Raw genomic sequence first — 21,070 nt, 5'->3', positions numbered from 1 at the left:
GGGTATATTTGGTAGGAAAAACAACAAACTCTGACTACATCTTGATAGCTAGATTGGTTACTAGAGAGAGAAACTTAGAGACTTAAACGGAACATAGAACAGACGGCAAAGAGAAGTGAACTGAAGTGAACGAAGAATAAATAAAACCTTAGGATATGTTGCTAGCTAATTGCGCCCCCGCCCCCAATACATCAGCTCATCCAATAGACATTCCTAGATTCCCTCATTAAGACTAAAGACTCCCACTTTCTCTGGCAGGAACTTTTACTCGATGCCTAAGTGTTCCTACGCTAACTAGCTATCTGACTAATCAAACAGAATAACAATTTAACTCTTTCATGACTGAGTGTAGGACACTTGCAAAACATATAACACTTTCTCTCATAAGCAACACAGAAAGCTTTAAGGTCAGAGGAGAGAGTCTCCACTTAAGCATTCCATCCATGAGCTGAGAGCACAAGGCCGTACATTGGTTAGGTATCTTATATTCAGGCTGGATTTGAATGGCAGAGCTTTGGTTTGTTTAGGGAGGGATATGAGTGCTGTGTGGCTGCATGAATGATGGGGGGGGGAGGGGGAAGATGCTAGACAGTTTAATAAGAAGGCAAAGTAATGTATGAGGCAGCTGGGGAAAGACTTCATAAAGATCCTAATGCAATGGCACGCCCTTATCCCCCGTTCAATTAACCCCAATTATTCCCTGTACTGGGATGAATAGATTTCTCAATGTGTGTGTGCCTCTGAGTGTGTGTCTATGGTCATAGATCCAGAGGAATTAGCCATGTTAGTTTGAAGTAGCAAAATAATAAAGAGTCTAATAGCACCTTTAAGACTAACCAACTTTATTGTAGCATAAGCTTTCGAGAACTGCAGCTCTCTTCGTCAGATGCATCGTTAGATGCATCATGTGGTTCTTGAAAGCTGATGATGCATCTGATGAAGAGAGCTGTGGTTCTGGAAAGCTTATGCTATAATAAAGTTGGTTAGTCTTTAAGGTGCTACTGGACTCTTTACTGTCTGTGTGTCTGTTTTGATTGATTGATTGATTGATTGATTGATTGATTGATTGATTGATTGATTGATTGAAAAGCTGCCTTGTCTGTGTCTAGGATGATTTGAATCAAGGTTGCAGTGTTAGGGAAGGATTTTTTTTATCTCATTTTTTTGGGTAAAAATTGGCTCCACAAGCTGTTTTGAGTCCTGGAAGGGGTAAAACACGAGGACAATGTGGACGAGTGATGGTTCTGGTAACTGCAGTGGCTTACGAGGCAGGGTATTGGATTAGATGGTCTCATTTCCACCTTGATGGCTTGGTTCTGGACTCAAAAGGCAATGTCCACTCTTCTTCCTTCCCACTGCTGATCCCTCTTGTGCTGTTCCCAGTCCCTCGGGAACAGGATTTTGTGGAGGTAGCTAGGCAGCTGTGGGATGGAGGACACAGGAAACTGGTGATCTTCTGATAGAAAATTTAGTCCAGATCCAACCCAGTTTCTTGAAAGAAAAGTATTATGATTGGTTCAGGCTAATACGGTGTTGAAAGGCCAAATTAATTTTTTTTTTAACAAGGAGAGTCCAGATTCTCTGGATCTTACTTGATTTCCCCACAGACACTGCTACAAGGAATGTCATTTTTTAAAGCTTGTGTGGTCCTGATTTGGCTCAGGACTGTGTCATCGGGGGAGGAGGGGCTCCTGCCTTCCCCATGCTGTTTTCCTAAGCCCAAATAGCCCTGGTGGGAAGTTATTGACCTGACCCAAATCAGGCCCAAACAGGATTGCCACACCGTACCTAGCAAACTGGAGAAACGAACATGAGAAGGGCATGATCTAGTAGGAGCTGCTACGTTACTTTCAGGGAAAACCTGTAAGCGACATGAATAAAGTTGACAGGCTGAGCCTGGCAACCAGTGGGAGGGGGTGACATCAACTATGTCACCGGTGCTGCTATGTCTCTTCTGGGTACAACCTGGAAGTGACAAAGGGTAGCTCTAGGAATTGCCAGAAACTCTATAGTAAAACCACAGATCTTCCAGTGTTTCCTAGAGCTACCCTTTGTCACTTTCAGGTTGTACCTGGAAATAGAGTCGCTTTGCAAGGTCCTTATACCCTCCTGTAGGGTGGGTTGCAGTGGGAGGGGGCAGGCTTCAGTCCAGAAAGCCCACAGACGGTTGGATACAGGGACAGCTCAAGGGCTTGGGTCCCCTAGGCAAATGACTTTGCCCCATGACATAGGAAAGCTGTACTCACTGGAGCCAGACTACAGCTTGATGCAGCAAACCTGCCACCAATCCATACCAGACCTGACAGGATGCTCCAGGGCACTGCTTCCCACCATGGCTGATCCTGTGACACTATGAGAAGGTCCATTTCCCTCCCAGGAAATGTGCGGGGCCAATTCAGCCCCTGTGAGGTTCATGAGCATGCCCACCACTGGTGCGATAACAGCACTTGAGAAAGTGACATCATCGTGCCTTGGTGAGAGCGTGCCCGCTGCACACTTACCAGGGTTGGCGGCTGGTGGCAGATCACTGTGGTGAGGGGTTTACAATCTTGGGGCAAACTCTCAGCAGGCAACTGGAAATCCTGTTTGGAAGTGGACTAATGATGTCAGTGTTGTTACTGTTTTTTAAAATGATTTTTCTTCCGCTGCCGCTTGCTGGCGGGGGCAGAAGGCCCGGCAACCCTAGACATAAAGTAGCTCTAGGAATCGCTGGATAGAGTTTCTGGTGATCGCTAGAGCATCCCTACATCACTGATGGATTTTCCCCGGAAGTGACATAGCGGCAGACCGGATGCCAGGGTTTTATTTTTCTCCTGCCACTGCTTGGAGTGGCAGCAGCAAAGTACTGTTGCGGGGAAAAGGCCAAAGACCCCAATGTGAGGAACGAGAATCGGATCCCGGGAACGCAGACCCAACTCATTGAAAAAAGTCATATGTAGTTTGGACCTAATAAATGGGGTTGGACTAGATGACCCTGGAGGTACCTTCCAACCCTGTGATTCTATGAAATGTCAGAAGTATATGCTCTTTCTTCACATCAATTCAATGTCTGAGTTTTTGGACTCAGGTGCTGATTTCTTCGTGTCAGTTAAAATCTCTTTGCGCAGAAATCTGATCGTGTATTTGGAATGTGCAACTTCAGATTCCCAAATGGACTTTGAGTGCTGAAATCATTTCAGTGCTAAGAGTGTTGAAAGTTTGTAGTGTGGATGTTCTCAGTGGCACAGCATGAGGGGGAGCAGGGGGGGCAACCATCCCAGGCACAAAATTTTGAGGAGGCGCCACATCCACGGTCCCTCCCTGGGAGCGCTCCTGCCCACCTTTCCGCTCCTTCACTGCAGCCGCCCACACCGCCACCACCAGCTTGGTGCCCAGCGAGCCGGGTGCCCCGGCGGTACAGCAGGCAGTGTGGCAGATGACCTGCCCCCCCCAAGTGCCCCTGCAGTTTGGGCTGCTAGCCTCCCCCACCTCTTACCTCTTCACCGCAGCCGTCCGCCCTGCTGCCATCAAGTCGGCACCCGGCGATGGTGTGGGCAGTTGTGGCAAAATGGTAAGGGGTGGAGAGGTGATCGGCCCCAACTGCAGGAGCGCTCGGGGTGGGGCACGCCCCTGTGCAATGACATCACAGAAGTGAGGAGCGCGCATGCACTTCCCGCGTGCACACAGGGGCAGGGGCACCATCTCCTGTCCCGGGCGCCCCTAACCCACGCTACACCGCTGGATGTTCTTATAATGATCAGTGGTGCAACCATCTTATTTTTTAAATGATAAGGAGCATCTTTGACAGCGCTTTGGACAAACAGAGATTTGTATGTAACAATAGTTTTATTCCTGTTCCACAAAGGGTCATCATAATACAAAATATTGGGCATACTATAAAACAAAAGTACAAAATCCTTACCAGCATAATAGCTCTTAAATATGTAACAAAGCCAGGAGTATTTTTTCCCAAGCACATATTATAAGTCGAGACCTCTTTCTCTGGATCGTTTCTGTGCCTGATTTCTTCTTGCATTGAACTCTATTCAGGCAAGCTGATGAAGAACACCCGAGTGTTTTTGCCTTATGGACACCGAGGAAGACCGGGGAGTGGGGAGGGGGGCATTCCGCACAATATCAGGAAATGGCACGCGTTCTGCAGAAGCAGTAGTGAATGGGGTGGAGGCTGGTGGGCACAGGGTAGGTACACATGCACCCCCATGAGGTCCCTGCTGTGCCACACCAACCATCTTCCTTCTTGCGATTTTTTGCTTCAGTGCCAAAGTGGTGGCAATCACTTCTCCTTGCCGGGCAGTTCTTAGGGTTGCCAGGTCCAGGTTGGGAAATTCCAGGAGACTTGGGGGCGGTGGGTCCTGGAGAGGGTGGGGTTTGGGGAGGGGCCTCAGTGGGGTATAATGCCATAGAGTACACCCTTCAGAGCAGCCGTTTTCTCCAGGGGAACTGGTCTCTGTTGCCTGGAGATCAGTTGTGATTCGAATAGATCTCCAGCTACCACCTGGAGGTTGGCAACTCTGGCAGTTCCCCCTTTCTCCCTTCATAGCTGAGCCATGGTTAAAGGAACACTGTGGCTTAGCTGGGAACAAACAAAACAAAACAATGATGCCAGTTAAAAGGTAAAAGAGGAGGTGGTAGAGAAAAACGGAGGTTAGTTCCACCATTTTGAAGGCAAAGCTCAACTCTTCTCCCACGCCAGATTGGTTGTAGGTGGAGCATCCACAAAGAGGCCCTCTCTTCAGCCATCCCACCATTTCCCCTTTAGGCTGGAGCAAAGGAGGTTGTTCCTTTGCCCTTTTTTAGAGAAAGCCCCAGGGGCTTAGAGAAAGCCTCAGGGGCTACATGAGTCATGTCTGGAATATGCACAATGCTGTTTGGAGGTCCTTAAAAGGGGAGGGGGGATCCTGCTGGCCATGTGGGGCAAAGCCCTCAGGCAGAACCCACCCCAGCTCCTTTTGCAAATTATGTTTATCAGCCTGGGAGTGTTTATAAGGTTTAAAATCATGAAGGAAAATCCCCCAGCCTTGCCGTGAAAAGAAACCCACTTGTACGAAATAAAAAGGGGATTCTTTTATATTGAACTTTGATAGTGGAAAGGTATGCAAGCTTTTGAGTTACACAGGACTTTTCGTCATTCGTCAGGGTCAAAACATTACAATATTGTACAATCCACTGCTAGGATGTGGAAATTAGAACATATTATTCATTGAATTTATTTTGCTCTGAGCGCCGGTATCTGATGAAAATTCCTGGGCAGGGTTTTTTAAGATGTGAAAGGGCACCTCTAAAATATGCAGAAGTGATAAATAGGTATTTGAAAAGACCTGTTTCAAACAGGCACATTCATCAAATGGTCGTGGCTGGTTGCCATTCCCTGTTGAGGGCTACCTTGTTGGGAAATCTGGGTTGGCTGGTGCATAATGTGCGAAATGGCATTGATTTCTAAGGGATAGAGGTTAGCATTTCAATCAGTGGGCAGCTCTAGATTATAGGTTTCTACACAGGTGTAGGCTTGTTTTAAGGTTCTCTGTGCAGCCACACAGCAGCTGAGGGCAACTGCTTCTTTTTAAAAAAGGAGAGCTAAAAGGGGCACAGAAGGGCACCACTGGGATTGGAAAGGCTCCTGCCCTCCCCCCAATGCTGTTTTCTCCCATGAAAGCTGCATGCAAGGGGGGTTATTTTGTTGATTTTGCAGCTCTACGTATAGAATCTGTGCACATAACTCTCCCCTTGATATGCTGTTTCCGTTCAGGGAAGTGGTTTGTGGGAGAGGCAGGCGCTTTCCCTCCCGTTGAGGCACCGTTCTGAACTCGTTTGAGCTCTCCTTTTTTAAAAAAGAAGCAGTTCAGCCATGGTTCAATAAAATGCGGGAATTTTTCACAATGGGAAAGATCACAGATCGCAGCTCAACGGCTGAAAACTTCCAGTCCAACTTTTACGAGAGAGGGTGGCCCTTTTTAGAGTTTACCGGACACCATAATGAACGTTAGAAGTCGGTTGCAGACGCATTTAAAATTATGGCAATTTATTATGCCGATGAATGCAAGCTATTCTTTTTCTTTTAGACAACCATATACCTACCACTGTTAAAGTTATTGCTTGAACTGTTTATGACTATATATTAATACTGTCCAGAGTAGTTGTTTTGTTATGTTATTGTTATATTGTTAAGAAAAACTTTTAAAATAATTTTTGTTTTTAAAAAAGAAGCAGTTCTCTGCAGCTGCGGTGTGACGGCAGACCACTTTAAAACGACTACTCGCCCAAGTAAAAACCCATAATTAGAGCCACCCTTAGGGCCAAGCTAGAAGTGACGAATTACACTCGAGTGGAGCACAAGTGGAGTGCAAGTGAACAGGAAAGAACACATGTGAGTCTGTTCACTTGCCATTCAAGTGTAACCTGTCACTTTTAGCTTGGCCCTTCGAAGTGCTCACTTTTGGCTACATCGTTCCCTTGAAGTCTTAATTTCCCTGTCAGTACTCCAGTCCAATGCTGGCTATGATCTTTTGTCTTCTCCTCAAAACTGCAGGCTTAATTCATAAACTTCTATGTTCCTCTGATGCCAATATGGGGCTCACGTAGGTATTTCGTGTTCCCAGTGCAGGCGCTGGAAGGGGTAGTGGTGAAGAATTGGGTTTCCACTTATGTCATAAGCACTGTCCAACAGGGACCCGCATTTCATCCTCTCAGCTGCAATGAAATGCTAGTGTAGGGTGTGAAATGGCAACGTTCCAGTAACATCATTCCATTGCCCCTTTGAGCATTCAGGAAATCAAATGTTCCTACAATAGAAACACTTCTTATAGGAAAGACGGTTGGTTGCTCCTTTCCCTTTCAAAATCATTGCACGTTTGCAGCATGGAAAAATATATTACGGTCCAGAAAGACCCTCGGAGCACCTGCAATATATCGGAACTTTGGTGCAGTTCCAGTTCCATCCGTCGTCTTTGATCTGGTCGCTCGTCCCAATTCATCTCCTCAAATCAGGATTCGTGAAGGTCCATCCAGTTTGCTCCTGGAGCCAGCCCACGTAGTTGGAGACCTTAGTGTAAACCCCGTAGACTTGTTTGCTCCCGCATTCTTCTGGCCCACCCCATGAGACCAGTCCTTGGGCCACCCACCTTTGGCTGTCAAGGTCTTGGATGATGAATGCTCCCCCGCTGTCTCCGAGGCAGGTGTCTTTCCCGCCTTCGTAGTAACCCGCACAGAACATGTTCTCGGTGACGCTGTAGTTCCCCGAGCGGGATTCGTAGCTCGTCTTGCACTCAGCGTGGAGCACGACCGGCAGCTTTACATACTGTAGGATATCTGACAGGGTCCTCATACCTGAACTCATGACATCATCGACCGTGATGTTGGGGTTGGAGATGCCCCAACCAGCCACTAAGCCCAGTGTGTTGGGATGAGGCCCTTCCAGCTCATGTTCGAACTGTGGCATACAAACCGGCATCACGTACGGTCCCATGGCCACCTTCTCTTTTAACTTCACCAAAGCGATATCATGGTTGTAGTTCTGGATGTCAAAGGCGTCATGGAGAATAATCTTCTCGACTGTCCGGTTGACAGCATCCATCTTGTTCCTGACATCGTGAAGGCCCAGGTAGACGGTGACGTGTTCCTTGGAGACGGGGATGATGGTGTTGTCCCTGCGTTGGGACCGAAGGACGTGGGCAGCGGTCAGCACCCAGGATTCGGAAAGAAGAGCTCCGCTACCAAACCACCTGTCGTTGGGCACCCGAGATGTGTCCTCCACCACGATTAGCGCTTGCCATGGGAAAAAACCAGGCTCTGCGTTCCGCCCGCCAATGATACGCTTGACGTGGGTGGGCAGCGGGCGAGTTGGCTGCCCACAAACTGGAAAAAGGAAATAATAGAATAAACAGTCAGTCTACCATGGCTGGTTGCTGTACCCAAAAGTTGCCCAACTATGATTCTCTAATAGATTATGCCAGGTTTCTGCCCTCATCCGGCTGAACATATTTTGGAATATCTCCTGCTTTGCTTGCTGCAGTTAGTTCTACAAGCCCCTTTCTTTCTTCTGCTCTGTGTTTCCTTCCAGTGTTTTATATTCTAGAAGCTGAATTTAAATTTTGAAGTTGAATTTAAAAATATACAAATGGACAGGACATTTCAAACACACATGCCACATTCTAAATCATGAATGCTTGAATTTCCGACTTAAATTTTCTGAAGCTTAAGTTCTGAATTTCAGTTCAGCGTGTTAATTTGGATGGCAGGTTTTCAGATGGTTAGTGAAGTTCAAATTTTAATTTCAGGGGGTGGAGGGAATGTCATGTTTGAGTCAACTGCAAATTTCTGTTTTGAGTAGAAACCGTAATATCTCACCAATATGGACTTTGGGCATTTGTTAGGGAGGCAAATGTCTAAACAGGAAAGAATCTTGGTATCTTCCACATGGGGATGGGGTTTTTTGGATTCCCCTGGTGCTGATGCAGATAAAATGCAACAGCAACAGATTTTCCACATGGCATATGCTGCTCCTCTGGGCTAGAAGTCCCAAACTTTCATGTGCTCCGAAATGTCTACTTCCACCCATGCGCATCTAACCATTATACATTGCTATCTCTGCTAGTCTCTTTCCTTTGCCCTGAGGGAGTCATGATCCGTGGCATAATCTACTGGCAATGATGCACCCACACCGTTCGGTGCCATTCATCATTGCCCCCTCAAAAATCCATAATACCTTTGAGGGGCTGTAAAGGGAGCGGCTGAGCTCCCTTGGCCCCCACCAACATGCACAGTGAGATGAGGAAGTTGAGCCCGTCCTGTGGTTAGCCAGCACAAGCTGCCCATTCTTCGGAGAGCACCTAGGCTGGCAACGAAACAGAATACAGACAGCCATTTCTAGCGTATGGGGATCGAGGAAGAGAACGGATTCTTTCAGACTTCTGAATGCATTTCGGGCTATCAGTTGGGAGAGGAAGTTGTCCATCACCCAGCTTTAACTTGGGTATAAGTGTTGCATCAGACCATGCTCGAAAGCAGACCAGTCAATGAGAAAGCATCCTTGCTCACACAGGCACTAGGGACTCCTTGCTGGTGTGGGATGCAGAGAAACCCGTTTAAAACGGGTCTGTAATTTTCTTAGGAGAAAGCAAACATGAAAGCAAAACAAAGACTCCAGTAGCAGCCACAATTAGGTAGAAGAAAATCATTTCATCTGCAAATTCCAATCTTAAATAGTTAACAGAGTTTTGATTTTGAAAACGAAGGGCTTTAGGCTGTAGCTTGCTCACAAAGGGGTCAATGCCTTCTGCTAGGTTAACACAACTGGCACCTTGCTTATTCATTGCACCAACAGAATGGGAAATACTTGGGTTGTGCTCGAAGACAAGCTCTTAAAGGCACAGGAGCTCTCAGAGGGTAAAAAAACCTGGTTGAGACAGGTAAGGGCCTAAGCAAACAGTGATGAAAAGAATATCAGGTCAACTCAAATTATACCCAATAGGAATCTCTGTGCAGTCTAGGTAGGTGATCCCGTAACAGAATACTTATCATTGCACCCTTATTTCTTGCGAGTAGCAGCCATCCACAATGCTTTTAGTTGCTAGCAATATTAGGCTACCATCTTTCTGCTTCCTGCTTTCTTTCAGACTGCCCCAGAGGTAATTGAACAGCATCTAGAGTATTGAGATGCATTATGTGGTTATTTATTTTTTTAGTAGGCGAAGGTATACATTTGCTGAAATGAATACTGATTATAGGGGCTGGCAAGGATCCCAAATGTTTGGAAGAGGGAGGATTGAAATGCAGAAGGGATGGGAGAGGGTCTTGGCTGCTGCCCAAATATGTTCTTTGATTAATGTGACTATGCATATGAGACTCATAATTTTCTGCCATAGTTGTTGCCGCTATGGGAAAGTTGGAGCACTGCAATATCCTGTAACCAACACCTACTTTTTGCATTGAATCTTTTCCTCACCATTTCTCATGAACTCCTTCCCACAAAAGGGTTCGACCACTTTGGGAACTCTTGATTTAAGAATGACAAATAAAGACTAAGTCGAAACTTTTGGTATGCTTGCTTTCATCTCAGGAAGCTCCCGTTTTGTTTGGTTTCAGTTTAAAAGCAACAGTAGGGAGGAGGAAATTGGGTCTGCGGAGCAGTACAGGGGAGTGAAAAGAGTAGAATTGTTTCTCTCATCTGTTTTCTCTTTAATAAATAATTATCTCAAGATATGGTTGCTGTTCTCCATGTTGGGGAACCAACAGAGGCACACGGGTAAATAGCCACAAAGCAAAAGGCTAGTAGTCACCCATGCAATGCACTAAACCACTTACTCAGCATTCAAATGATCCACATTTTATAATTCTTAAAGTGCATGCTCATCCTCCATGTTGGGCTTGGAGACCTCCCCGAATTACTACTGATTTCTAGATGACAGAGATCAGTTCCCCTGGAGAAGATGGCTGCATTGGGGGTGGATTTTATGGCCTTACACACTTCTGAGGTCTCTCCCCTCCACAAACCCTGCTTTCCCCAAACTCCACCCTGCAAATCTCCACGCATCACCTAACCTGGAGTTGGCACCCCTACCTCAAGATGATATTTACCCTGTGGGGGGGAAATGCACAGGTTAGAGATGGGCACAAACCAGAAAAAACCCGAACCATGTGGTTTGTGGTTCATCAAATTTCATGAACCACGAACCATGAACTTTCACAAACCTGCCCCTGGTTTGCGAACCAGTTCGTTTGGTTTGTGAAAACGTCACATCCAGGTCAGAAAACTGGCACTTCTGGGTCAGCAGAAGGTCACTTCCGGGTCAGCAGAAGGTCTGCAGGAAGTCCATCCCCTGTTGCCTAGGAAACTGATTGACTGGCACCAGGCTGTCTGCAGTGACGAGCCAAAAAATGAACCAAACAAACAAGCCTAAAAGTTCGTGGTGGTTCATCAGAAATGGGATCTGACGAACCACGGTTCATGAACCACGAACCGGCCTGGTTTGTGCTCAATTTTGGTTCATATTTTGGTTCGTGCCCATCTCTAGCACAGGTACTCATATCTGGCATGAAATCTCCAAAGGGGGAAACAACAACTATGGAAGGGGAAATAAAACTTTTTTTTTAAAAAAAGCAGTTCCCCACAGCTATGGTGTGACTGCAGATCACCTTAAAATGACTGCAAGCTCCAGTAGAAACCTACTTGGTTTCCACCGGTTGATTCTACTTGGACAGCATGCCCGAACAGAAAGTCTAGTGGAAAGAGCTAAACAACCTTGGCTCCAGTGCCTTGATCTCCCCCAAGTGTTTACATTTTATAAAATCTCCACCCCAAAGTATATAATAACCAATGCACCCCTAACCTAAGCACATAAGTAAGTAGGGATTTACTTCCAAGTAAGCATGCATAGGATTGCAGCCTAAGTCTTGAAGGACAGCAACGAAGCAACCAAACTGGCTGTTCTTTCTGTGTCAAAGTAAATGAGGGACCTGGAGCAGAACAGAAGGCGGAAAGGAAGGAAGAGGGATTCCTGGCAGTTGGCAGCCTGTTGGCTTGGGGAGAACTGAAGCACAGTGCATTCCTTGCTCTTGGCCGACTCACTCTGACCTCTGGAAAACTCAAACTTTCCCCAGGAACTGCCAACCCGCCTGGTTTCCATCAGTACCAGGAGCAGCAGACACGATGCAGAGAGCATAGCGGAGCTGATGTTTTAAGCAAAAGCAAGCTTGTACTTTCATGTAAACGTTTGTGTAAATCTTCTGCAAACTCATAAAGCGCAAAAAAAAGAAAGAGACGAGACTGCAAATTCGGCTTTCCATCTTGCTGAGAAGCAGCATCCACCCCTCCCACTAAGTTTAGTAAACCTCCTGGATTTTTGGCTTATGACCAAACCGTCTGTTTATCCAGGGCTGATAGCAGCCGCCGCTGAGCAATATGAGCAAATATTCCTGCTTGTATGATGGGAGAACTCACAAGCAGGGTGCAGGTAGGAGACTGCATCAGGATTTTGTTTGTATCTATTTTCAGTTAATTTTGATTACAATAAAAATTTTAAAAACCTGAAATTTAATTTTTCTAAAATTTAATATCCCCCCAAAAGGAATGAGACCCCAAGATAAATAAGTAGGCCAAGCCCGTCCTGAATTCCACCATGAGGGTACCAGTTAGACAGTCCAGGGCCAGAGAGACTCAACCGCAAATCTCTGATCAGCCATTAAGCTCCTTGGGTGATTGTTAGGCTTGCCAACTCTCGGTTGGGAAATTCCTGGAGATTTGGGAGTAGAGTCTAGGGGAGACCAGGGTCTGGTTTGGGGCAGTACCTCAGTGGCATTTACTGCCATAGAGTCCACCCTCCAGAGCAGCCATTTTCTCCAAAGGAACTGGTCTGTGTAGTCTGGAGATCAGTTATAATTCCAGGAGATCTCTAGGCTCCAACTCAGTCAGCCCCCCCCCTCTCTCACACACAGAGCATAAGCAACCTCAGGTAGCCATTGTGAGGGCCGAAATGGAAGGAGGGGGAAACCATTTTCTCAACCCTGAACACCTTGGAAGTAGGGCAGGATAAAACCGTGACAGGTAGGAAACACCACAGAGAGAGCCTGGGCGCACTCATTTTGCACAAAACTGCTATTGTGGTTTCCCAAGGGTGGCAACATTGTGAACAAGAGCCTCGGCTCTATGCAACTTTACCACGGTGCCCACATTTGGTGCCATCGCAGTTCCCTTGCCCTCTGTCTTCTGAAGTTTGAACCAAGGAGGTGAGGACCGTGGTGTGGCTTCCCCGTGGCAAAATTTCACCCCAAACATGTTACATGATGGCTGTCCCATGAACGGGCTAGCCTTGCCCGTGGTTCTCAAGAAGGCCTGCCGACAGGCCCACTTCATTTCTAGAGCAGCTCTCAATCGCGCTGAAGGAAGTTACTGTGTGAGAGAGAAGTTCGCATCGGCTTTACAAATCCAAGGTTTGTGCCATGCAGCAATAGTTTGACAGTTATGTCAGCAACGTGTTGGTACCTGGTTGACAAGAGGGCAGGTGCGTCCCCAGCTCTTCACTCATCCAGACCCCTTTGGCGTCACAGGTGAAGATTCCTGGAAAGACACAAAAGTATTAGCTGTGCACATGAATTATGCCACCAGGTGGTGCTGGAGCAACGTCTTGGCAGCTCTAGTCTACAATGTGCACAATTATTGCTGCAGTAAATGATTTATAGGGCGCCACATCAGCATAGATTATTACTATTTATTTATTTGAATGGTCTTTTGTTTGTTTCTTTATATAGTGCAGCCATTGTTCATGGGTCTTTACAGTGTTTCCTAAGCAACAAATGGACTCGTCTCAGATCCAACCGATCTTGCAATCTCACATTGACTGTGGTGGAGGTCATAATAGCACCACAAATTTCCACCACTTTAAGAGACTTCATAGCCCAATCAGAAATCCAGTACAAGAACATTCCTGACAGATGGTTGTTCAACATCTGCTTGAAGATTTCCAACAAGGAGATCCCCACAATTAAATAATGGTTCCATGTCCCAACCATCAGGAATTTTCTCATAACAAGAACAACAAAATCAACAACAACAAACAACAACATTCAATTTATATACTGCCCTTCAGGACAACTTAACACCCACTCAGAGCAGTTTACAAAGTATGCCATTATTATCCCCGCAACAAAACACCCTGTGAGGTGGGTGGGGCTGAGAGAGCTCTCAAAGAGCTGTGACTGACCCAAGGTCACCCAGCTCTCTTCAAGCGGAGGAGTGGGGAATCCAACCTGGCTCTCCGGATTAGAGTCCTGCCACTCTTCACCACTACACCAAAATCTCCCTCCTTGGAACTTCGATCTCATGTCACCATTTGAAACAACAGAGAATATGTCTGTGTGCTCTTTTATGACCCATCAGGTAATTCAAGCGTGCAGCCATCTCTTTCCTCAGTCTTCTCCAGGATAAACATATCCAGATTCTCTTCAACATCACCTCATAGGACTTGCTTATTTATTCATTAATTAAAATAATTGCACCATACCGTTCCACTAACATATCAGACACCTGGTCAATACCTGCCTCTGCTCTGCTTCTTCCATCAGCAACAGTCAATTTCTAATTGCGACAATTTCGTTGTTCCTGATAAATATTGATTCTTAGATTTTTTTTCAAATGATCAGTGCAGCTGCCTAGAAACCTGATTTATCTGGGGAAATTCAGAATTCAGCCACCTTAGAGAGGGATTTTACAATTAGAGAAAGGTGATCTTCTAATGGGACTTGCTAATGGGGTTCTTTTTCTCTTGATCAGGGTTTCCCAACCTGTGAGTCAGGAATAGACATAGGCACGAACCGAAATATGAACCAAAATTAAGCATGAACCAGGCCGGTTTGTGGTTCGTGAACCACAGTTTGTCAGATCCCATTTCTGATGAACTGCCACGAACTTTTAGGCTTGTTCGTTTGGTTCATTTTTTGGTTCATCACTGCAGACAGCCTGGTGCCAGTCAATCAGTTTCCTAGGCAACAGGGAATGGACTTCCTGCAGACCTTCTGTTGACCTGGAAGTGACCTTCTGCTGACCCGGAAGTGCCGATTTTCTGACCTGGATGTGACATTTTCACGAACCAAACGAACTGATTCACGAACCAAGGGCAGGTTTGTGAAAGTTCGTGGTTCATGAAATTTGACGAACCACGAACCACATGGTTCGGTTTTTTTCCTGGTTTGTGCCCATCTCTAGTCAGGACCCAAAAGTGGATTGCAAATTTCTGAAAGTGGGTTCCAGGCCACCCAAATCTTACAGTGGCTCCTGTCCTTTGCAAGAGCCCTGTGGTGCAGAGTGGTAAGTGGCAGTACTGCAGCCCAAGCTCTGCTCACGACCTGAGTTTGATCCTGGAGGAAGCTGGGTTCAAATATCCGGCTCAAGGTTGACTCAGCCTTCCATCCTTCTGAGGTCAGTAAAATGCAGTTTCCTGGGGGTAAAGTGTAGATGACTGGGGAAGGCAATGGCAAATCACCCCGTAAAAAGTCTGCCAAGAAAATGTCGTGATGCAACGTCCCCCCATGGGTCAGTAATGACTCAGTGCTTGCACAGGGGACTACCTTTACCTAACTGTCCTTTGCACCCTTCTGTTTCTCTACTCTCCTTTCTTTCTTGCTTCTCACATTCTTGCCTTGCAACAATAATGAGAGTGGAAAGCTGTTTGGCAACTAGTAACTTTATGATAGCAGGTGGAAGAAGGGTGTGGGAGGAAGGCTGGTGAGTGGGCGGGAGCTGTTCAGTGCATGAAAAAGTGAGAGGAGGAGATAGAGCGATGTGCGCGAGCATAAATTGTGTCTTGGCACTGCTCCTTAGCAGCCGAACCTCTTGCCCGGTCCTGTGTAGTGCTTCATTGGTCTCTATCTGCGGGGGGAGACATACTGTGCCAAGCCACTTGCCACCCATCTGTATGCTGAACTGCTATCTTCCCGCATTTCTTCAATTTGGTGCACCCCTGCACCTTCTCAATCTCTTGGACCAGTCCCAGATAGGTCACCATACAAAGTAAATTTGGACTTCTGGGTTACCCTGCTAAAATGGTTGCGAACCACTGCTCTAGGTAATGGTGTCAAATTTGGTTTCTATTGCACCTTTTCCTAGCGCATCATCTACTGAAATACTCTCTGGCTTTGTTAATATTAATATTAATAATAATAGTTACTGTGTGCAGGTACCATCCTGCACAGGGGTGAAATCAACAGCAGCCCGCACACAGGCTTTCTCTGTGGTGGCCCCTACCCTGTGGAATGGCCTGCCTGAGGAGGTCAAGAGAGCCCCCATGCTCTTGGCTTTCTGCAAAAGATGCAAAACCAAATTATTCAAAAAGGCTTTTTACTCAGATAGGAGGGCTGTATTGTAGGGAGGGGGTCTCAGATGCTCTGCTAATGAGTTAGGGACCATAGACTTCACCATTATGTTGCCTTACATATTATCTGTTGCTTTTAATATGTACTCTTATGTACTACCTGTGCTTCATGTTGTCTAATGTCAGTCCTAGAACTGATTATATTCTGTTTCAGCATTTCTTCAACTCTGTATTGGATCCTTACTAATGCTATATCTTTGCATACTTGTACTCATTTACTCTATGACATTGTTTATGGAAATGTCCTTGACACTGTATGGAAATTCCTGCCTTTTTCCTTGCCACTGATTGTACTAGTCTCACGCTATATAATCCACCTTGAGCCTCAGTGAGAAATGGACTATAAATGACATAAATAAATTGGGAGTACCGTGTGCTTTTCGGCCTTAAAAGGGTGTGTTCTGATTAGTAATGGGGAGGCTTTTGATTCATTGCTGGCGTTTCTGTTTTCAAAGAGAGAGGAGTCCTTTTGGCTTCTGCATCCCAGCAGATTCTCCAGCATCTTGGAATGGGTCTAGCGTTCAGCAGCCCCATCTGATCGAATTAAGTCTGCAAGACCTCTGGCTCTCCATTTTAAGAAGCCTACAAACGGCAAGTGCCGGGTCTTTTTCATTATGCTATGAATTTTCCTCCTCTTTCCCTTCCTCTTTTTTTGTACTGAAGACCCGAGGTGAGGCGAAAGCTTGTTGCCTACCTTGTAACAATTTACTTGATCGTAAGAAAAGGAAAGACGTTACTGTTGATTTTTGGATTTTTTTCTCCTAGCTAGAGTTCCCATCCCCCCCCCCCGGCTCGGGATAGGGGATCTCCCAATCCCACCCTCCCTCCCCCACGCACGCTTACCTGGCTGGCAGGGGGGTGCGCTCCCTGGGGCACCCCCTCCCCGGGTGGCGCAGCATGCCCCTGGATGCGGGGTGCGCTCCCGTGCCGCGAGAGCAAGCGGTGGCAGAGAGAAAGCAGGTGGTGGTTGCAAGAGCACACCGCTCTCACTGCCGCTGCCGCCTGCTTTCTCGCCACGGCCGCCGGTGGTGCTGTGCAGCCAGCGCCAGCAGGGTCAAGGGGTGCGGCGGCAGCGGCAGCAAGAGAGCGAGCTGCGGTGGCCAGGGCCTGCTCTCTCTCTCACCGCCGCCATGCCCCTTGTCCCTGCTGCCGTGGGCAGCACAGGGGCAGCAGCAGCCGCTGCACGCGCGAGAGCTCTCTTGCCACCGCCGCTGCCCGTGTGCTGCCTGCATCAGCAGGAACAAGGGGTGCGGCGGCAGTGAGAGAGACAGAGAGCTGCCCGCGCTCTCTGCCCTCCCTCCCTGCATGATGGCGTCAAAAGTGATGTCATCATGCACACCGGGAGCGTGCACATGCACTTTGTGCGCGCATGGGCACAACAAGGACAGCCCCTAATGAGGTAGGAGCCAGCGTCCCAGTCTCCCGCTGGGAGACTTGAGGGACCTGGCAACCCTACTCCTAGCAGGCCAATGGGGTTACCTACAGCCTAATACACATGAGATGTTTTAGGATTCTGGGAGATCAGGTAAACAACCTCGGGCATCAGACATGCCAAAGGTTATTGCCGGATAAAGAAAATGTCAACAATCCCCTTCTAGCAGCTGTTATCATAAGCAAAGCTGGAATGCTAGTAAGTCCTTCATCTCCTGAAGGGGAAGAAGGTGATTCTTTTTAATGGCATTTAATTGCTGTGACTTCTACACTACAGGTAAAAACAAACAACATTCTTGCAGTTTTTCAACTGTGGTACGCATCTGACTTTGCAGCTTGCATTACACAATATACTCACAAGCGAGTCAAAGGCCTGATTTGTCCTCACCTTACCCAAACAACACAGAAGTTAATATTTTTAAAAAATGCTCTGAGAATTTGGGGGGGGGGATCTGTTGGTTGATGATATGGGCACTAGCCAATCAACACACAGAAACGCCTGCCGAACTAGTTATTTGAGAATTCATCCAAGAGATATTTCTTTGGAAGGCAGCAAGGCAACTTTTACATCTGTTTTCCTGTTAAGTGGTCGAGAGAAGTTTCAGGCCAGATATATATAACTTGTGATGAAGGATTTGTAGCAAACTAGCCCACAACAAGAAGGGTGACGATGCACATTTTGTGGTTTGTCCTTGAGACAAACAGTTCAGAGGAACTTTTGGCCTCATGCTTGCTGCAGCTCAGGAGAAGAAGAAAAAAAGTAGTGGGTGTGAACTTGGCCTAAGCTGGCTCAGTGGATATTAAAGTGAAAAGAGATTGGAGTTTGTCTCACATGAAACTTGTCTTACTCGTACGTCTGTTGTCTACAAAGCCTGCCCGTAAATGTCCATTCTATGTTTGCCAATGATTGCTAGTCATGGTGGCTAATAGAACCTCCATGCATAGAAGCACTCTATCTTAATGCTGGGTGACGGTGTGGGGAGGAGAGGCAAACAAAGTCGCCTTCATGTCTTGTTTGTGGTCTTCCTGGAGGCACCCAGTTTCTGGTGGAAAGTGGATGTTGGACTGTTTGGCTGGACCCAACAAGACTTCCGTGACCCTCTTAGATGCCCCGTGGAAGCTGCTTACCCGCCTCATTCTCTTGTTTCCATGACCCCAAGTCCTTTCTTCCGGCAAAGTCAGCCGTTCTCACCTGTGACGTTGGGGACCATCTGGTAGAAGGGATGCTGGCAGGAATACTGGATCCCCGACTGGTACGTGGTCAGGTTGTGTGGCGTGGAGAAGGTGACGAAGCCGTGGTCCAGCTCAGGCGGTGACTTGCAATCTGCCACTGGAGAGAGGAAGGAGAAACATTCAGAGAACGTCACACAACACTAAGGACGAATTCTGGCTCTCCTTTTAGCTTCCAAGAAGCTCTTAAACTTTTTTGCCAGGTCCTTTTTCAGTGGGGGTGGACTGGGATGCCTAAAGGTCCCAGGGACAAACTGAGCCCAGCAGTCTTCACAGCGCTGCCACTTGGAGTGGACTGAGCCACAATAGGAACTGGTACTGAACCACGGATAACTGGACCTGGAAGGAAGCTCCTTTGGCCCATGGGAGAGAACAATCTTGGTAAGTGTTGCCTTTTAGAGGTCTGTGCTTCCCCACTAGGATTGCCTTCTTAGGACTGGGAAATTTCTGGATATTTAGGGGTGAATCCTGGGAAGGGCAGAGTTTGGAGGGGAAGGACTTGAGCAAGGTATAATGCCAGAGAGCCCACCCTCCAAAGCAGCATTTTCTCCAGGGTCACAGATCCAGAGGAGTTAGCCGAGTAAGTCTGTTGCTGCAAAATAGTGAAGAGTCCAGTAGCACCTTTAAGAGTAACAAACTTGATTGCAGCATAAGCTTTCAAGAGCCACAGCTCTCTTCATCAGATACATTGTAATAGCACCTTTAGGACTAACCAACTTTATTGTCGCATAAGCTTTCGAGAACCACAGCTCTCTTCATCAGATGCATCATAATAGCACCTTTAAGACTAACCAACTTTATTGTAGCACAAGCTTTCAAGCACCACAGCTCTCTTTGTCAGATGCTCTGACAAAGAGAGCTGTGGTTCTTGAAAGCTTAGGATACAATAAAATGTGTTGATCTTAAAGGTGCTACTGGACTGCTATTATAAAGGTGCTATTTTCTCCAGGGGGACTGAAATCTATCATCTGGAAGTCTGTTATCATTCTAAAAGATGTCCAGCTCTCACCTGGAGGTTGGCAACCTCCCCCAAGCTGCTGTTGCTGCCCTATTGAAGTGGAGTTTGCCTGGAACCAGCAGCCATTAGTATTTAAATGGGGGGGCAGTGGGGGGTCTCTAGCCCACCCACTGGCCATGGTAATTAGGTCACCACACAACAGGCAGTGGAGGGGATACGGATCACAAAACAAAGTAGGGAATGAATAAAGGTGTAGGCAAATAATTTCAGATGGGTAGTCACAGGGCCGGATCTTGGGTTCCCGGCTCCAGGGACAACCCAATTCCAGCTGCCCTTGCGCGCGCTCCGCTCCCAGCACTGCATGATGACATCACTTTGTGACATCATCATGCAGGGCGGCATGCCATCAGCGGAGCGGCAGCAGCGCCAGCAGCTGAGATGCTGCCCATGCCACTCGCCTGTGTAATCCGCCTTGAGTCTCAGTGAGAAAGGCCAACCCAAAATGACATAAATAAATAAAATAAACATCCCTTTATATCTGGGCATCCTTTATATTAGGAGGTTATTCAAGAAAACATGCTTTAATTTGGTACTTTATTTGGGGGGAGGCTCTCAATTTTTGCAGCAGGAGCCCTCTGTAAATATTGTTGGATTTTGCGACCCCCCCCCCAACAGAGCCCAGAATCTTATGCCTGTGTTTCCTAAGCAGACAAAGCAACGGAGACTTGCTTTTATGAAGGCCGACAACCTGAAAAGAAAGATTCTCATTAACAGGGGAGGCGGTGTAAGGAGAACGGGAACTTGTGAAAGGAGGTGAGACCCACAGAATTGCATTAATTCACAGCTAGGAAGTGCCGACATTGAGATTACTGACCTACTTTACATTAGTTTTCATTTCGACATCAGTCAGGAAGAGATATATTTGGCGCAAAGGGGGATTTCTGGGTCAGATTTTTAATTGTAGGACACAATTAAATCATTAGCTGTGGAGCCATCAGGACTGGATGTAGGGAAGTCTGGGGCCCTGGCTGATAGACTCAGCGCCCCTCCCCCCCACCAGTGTATTGGAAGTATACAGAGACAGCATTGTGTAGTGGTTAGAGTACCAGAGTAGAATTTGGGAGACCCAGGTTCGAATTCCCACTAGCTGGCCAGGTCACCTTAGGCTGGTCATGTACGCTCAACCTTATGTACCTCACAGGGCTGTTGTTGGGAGAACACACTGGAGGATGGGCGAATTTCATTCTTGTCAGTGGCTTAGAAAAGCAGAGTATAAATATGTAAACAAATCAATGAATCAATAAAATATTATCTATCCAACGGGAGAGGTCATAAGACCATTAAGTCAATTCCCTAGGTGTTTGCCACATGGGGATTGGCAAGGGCTGCCAACAGGACTGGAGAAAAATGTCCCGTGCCAGTAATAATGAGTTTGATGTGTAGCAATGGGCAGGTGAAGGTTTTCATGGCATGGAGATAAATAGCACGACCTGGTAAATAATGCTTCATGGAGCCTCTGTTCATAGAATCATAGAATCAAAGGGTTGGAAGGGACCTCCAGAGTCATCTAGTCCAACCCCCTGCCCAATGC

At 46.9% G+C, this 21,070-nt stretch overlaps 1 protein-coding gene across 4 annotated transcripts in view; it reads right to left on the bottom strand.

The window, feature by feature from the left end:
* MASP1 (MBL associated serine protease 1) overlaps positions 1-21,070 on the bottom strand; it is a 95,236-nt gene that overhangs the window by 11,505 nt on the left and 62,661 nt on the right. For 2 of the 4 annotated variants that reach the window (XM_054982526.1, XM_054982525.1), the window contains 3 exons: positions 18,484-18,621; positions 12,977-13,051; positions 3,829-7,851 (listed from right to left, as the gene is read on the bottom strand). In XM_054982526.1, the coding sequence (XP_054838501.1) occupies positions 6,968-7,851; positions 12,977-13,051; positions 18,484-18,621 (1,097 nt within the window). In that variant the 3' untranslated portion in view covers positions 3,829-6,967. Of the gene's footprint in view, positions 1-3,828; positions 7,852-8,735; positions 8,831-12,976; positions 13,052-18,483; positions 18,622-21,070 lie in introns of those variants that run through there. The other 2 variants (XM_054982528.1, XM_054982527.1) reach the window with 2 other exon arrangements.

Source organism: Eublepharis macularius, chromosome 6, assembly GCF_028583425.1.
Source record: "Eublepharis macularius isolate TG4126 chromosome 6, MPM_Emac_v1.0, whole genome shotgun sequence".
Taxonomy (NCBI): domain Eukaryota; kingdom Metazoa; phylum Chordata; class Lepidosauria; order Squamata; family Eublepharidae; genus Eublepharis; species Eublepharis macularius.
The sequence above is the reverse complement of the archived record's forward strand: the minus strand, read 5'-3'. Positions and strand labels throughout refer to the sequence as shown.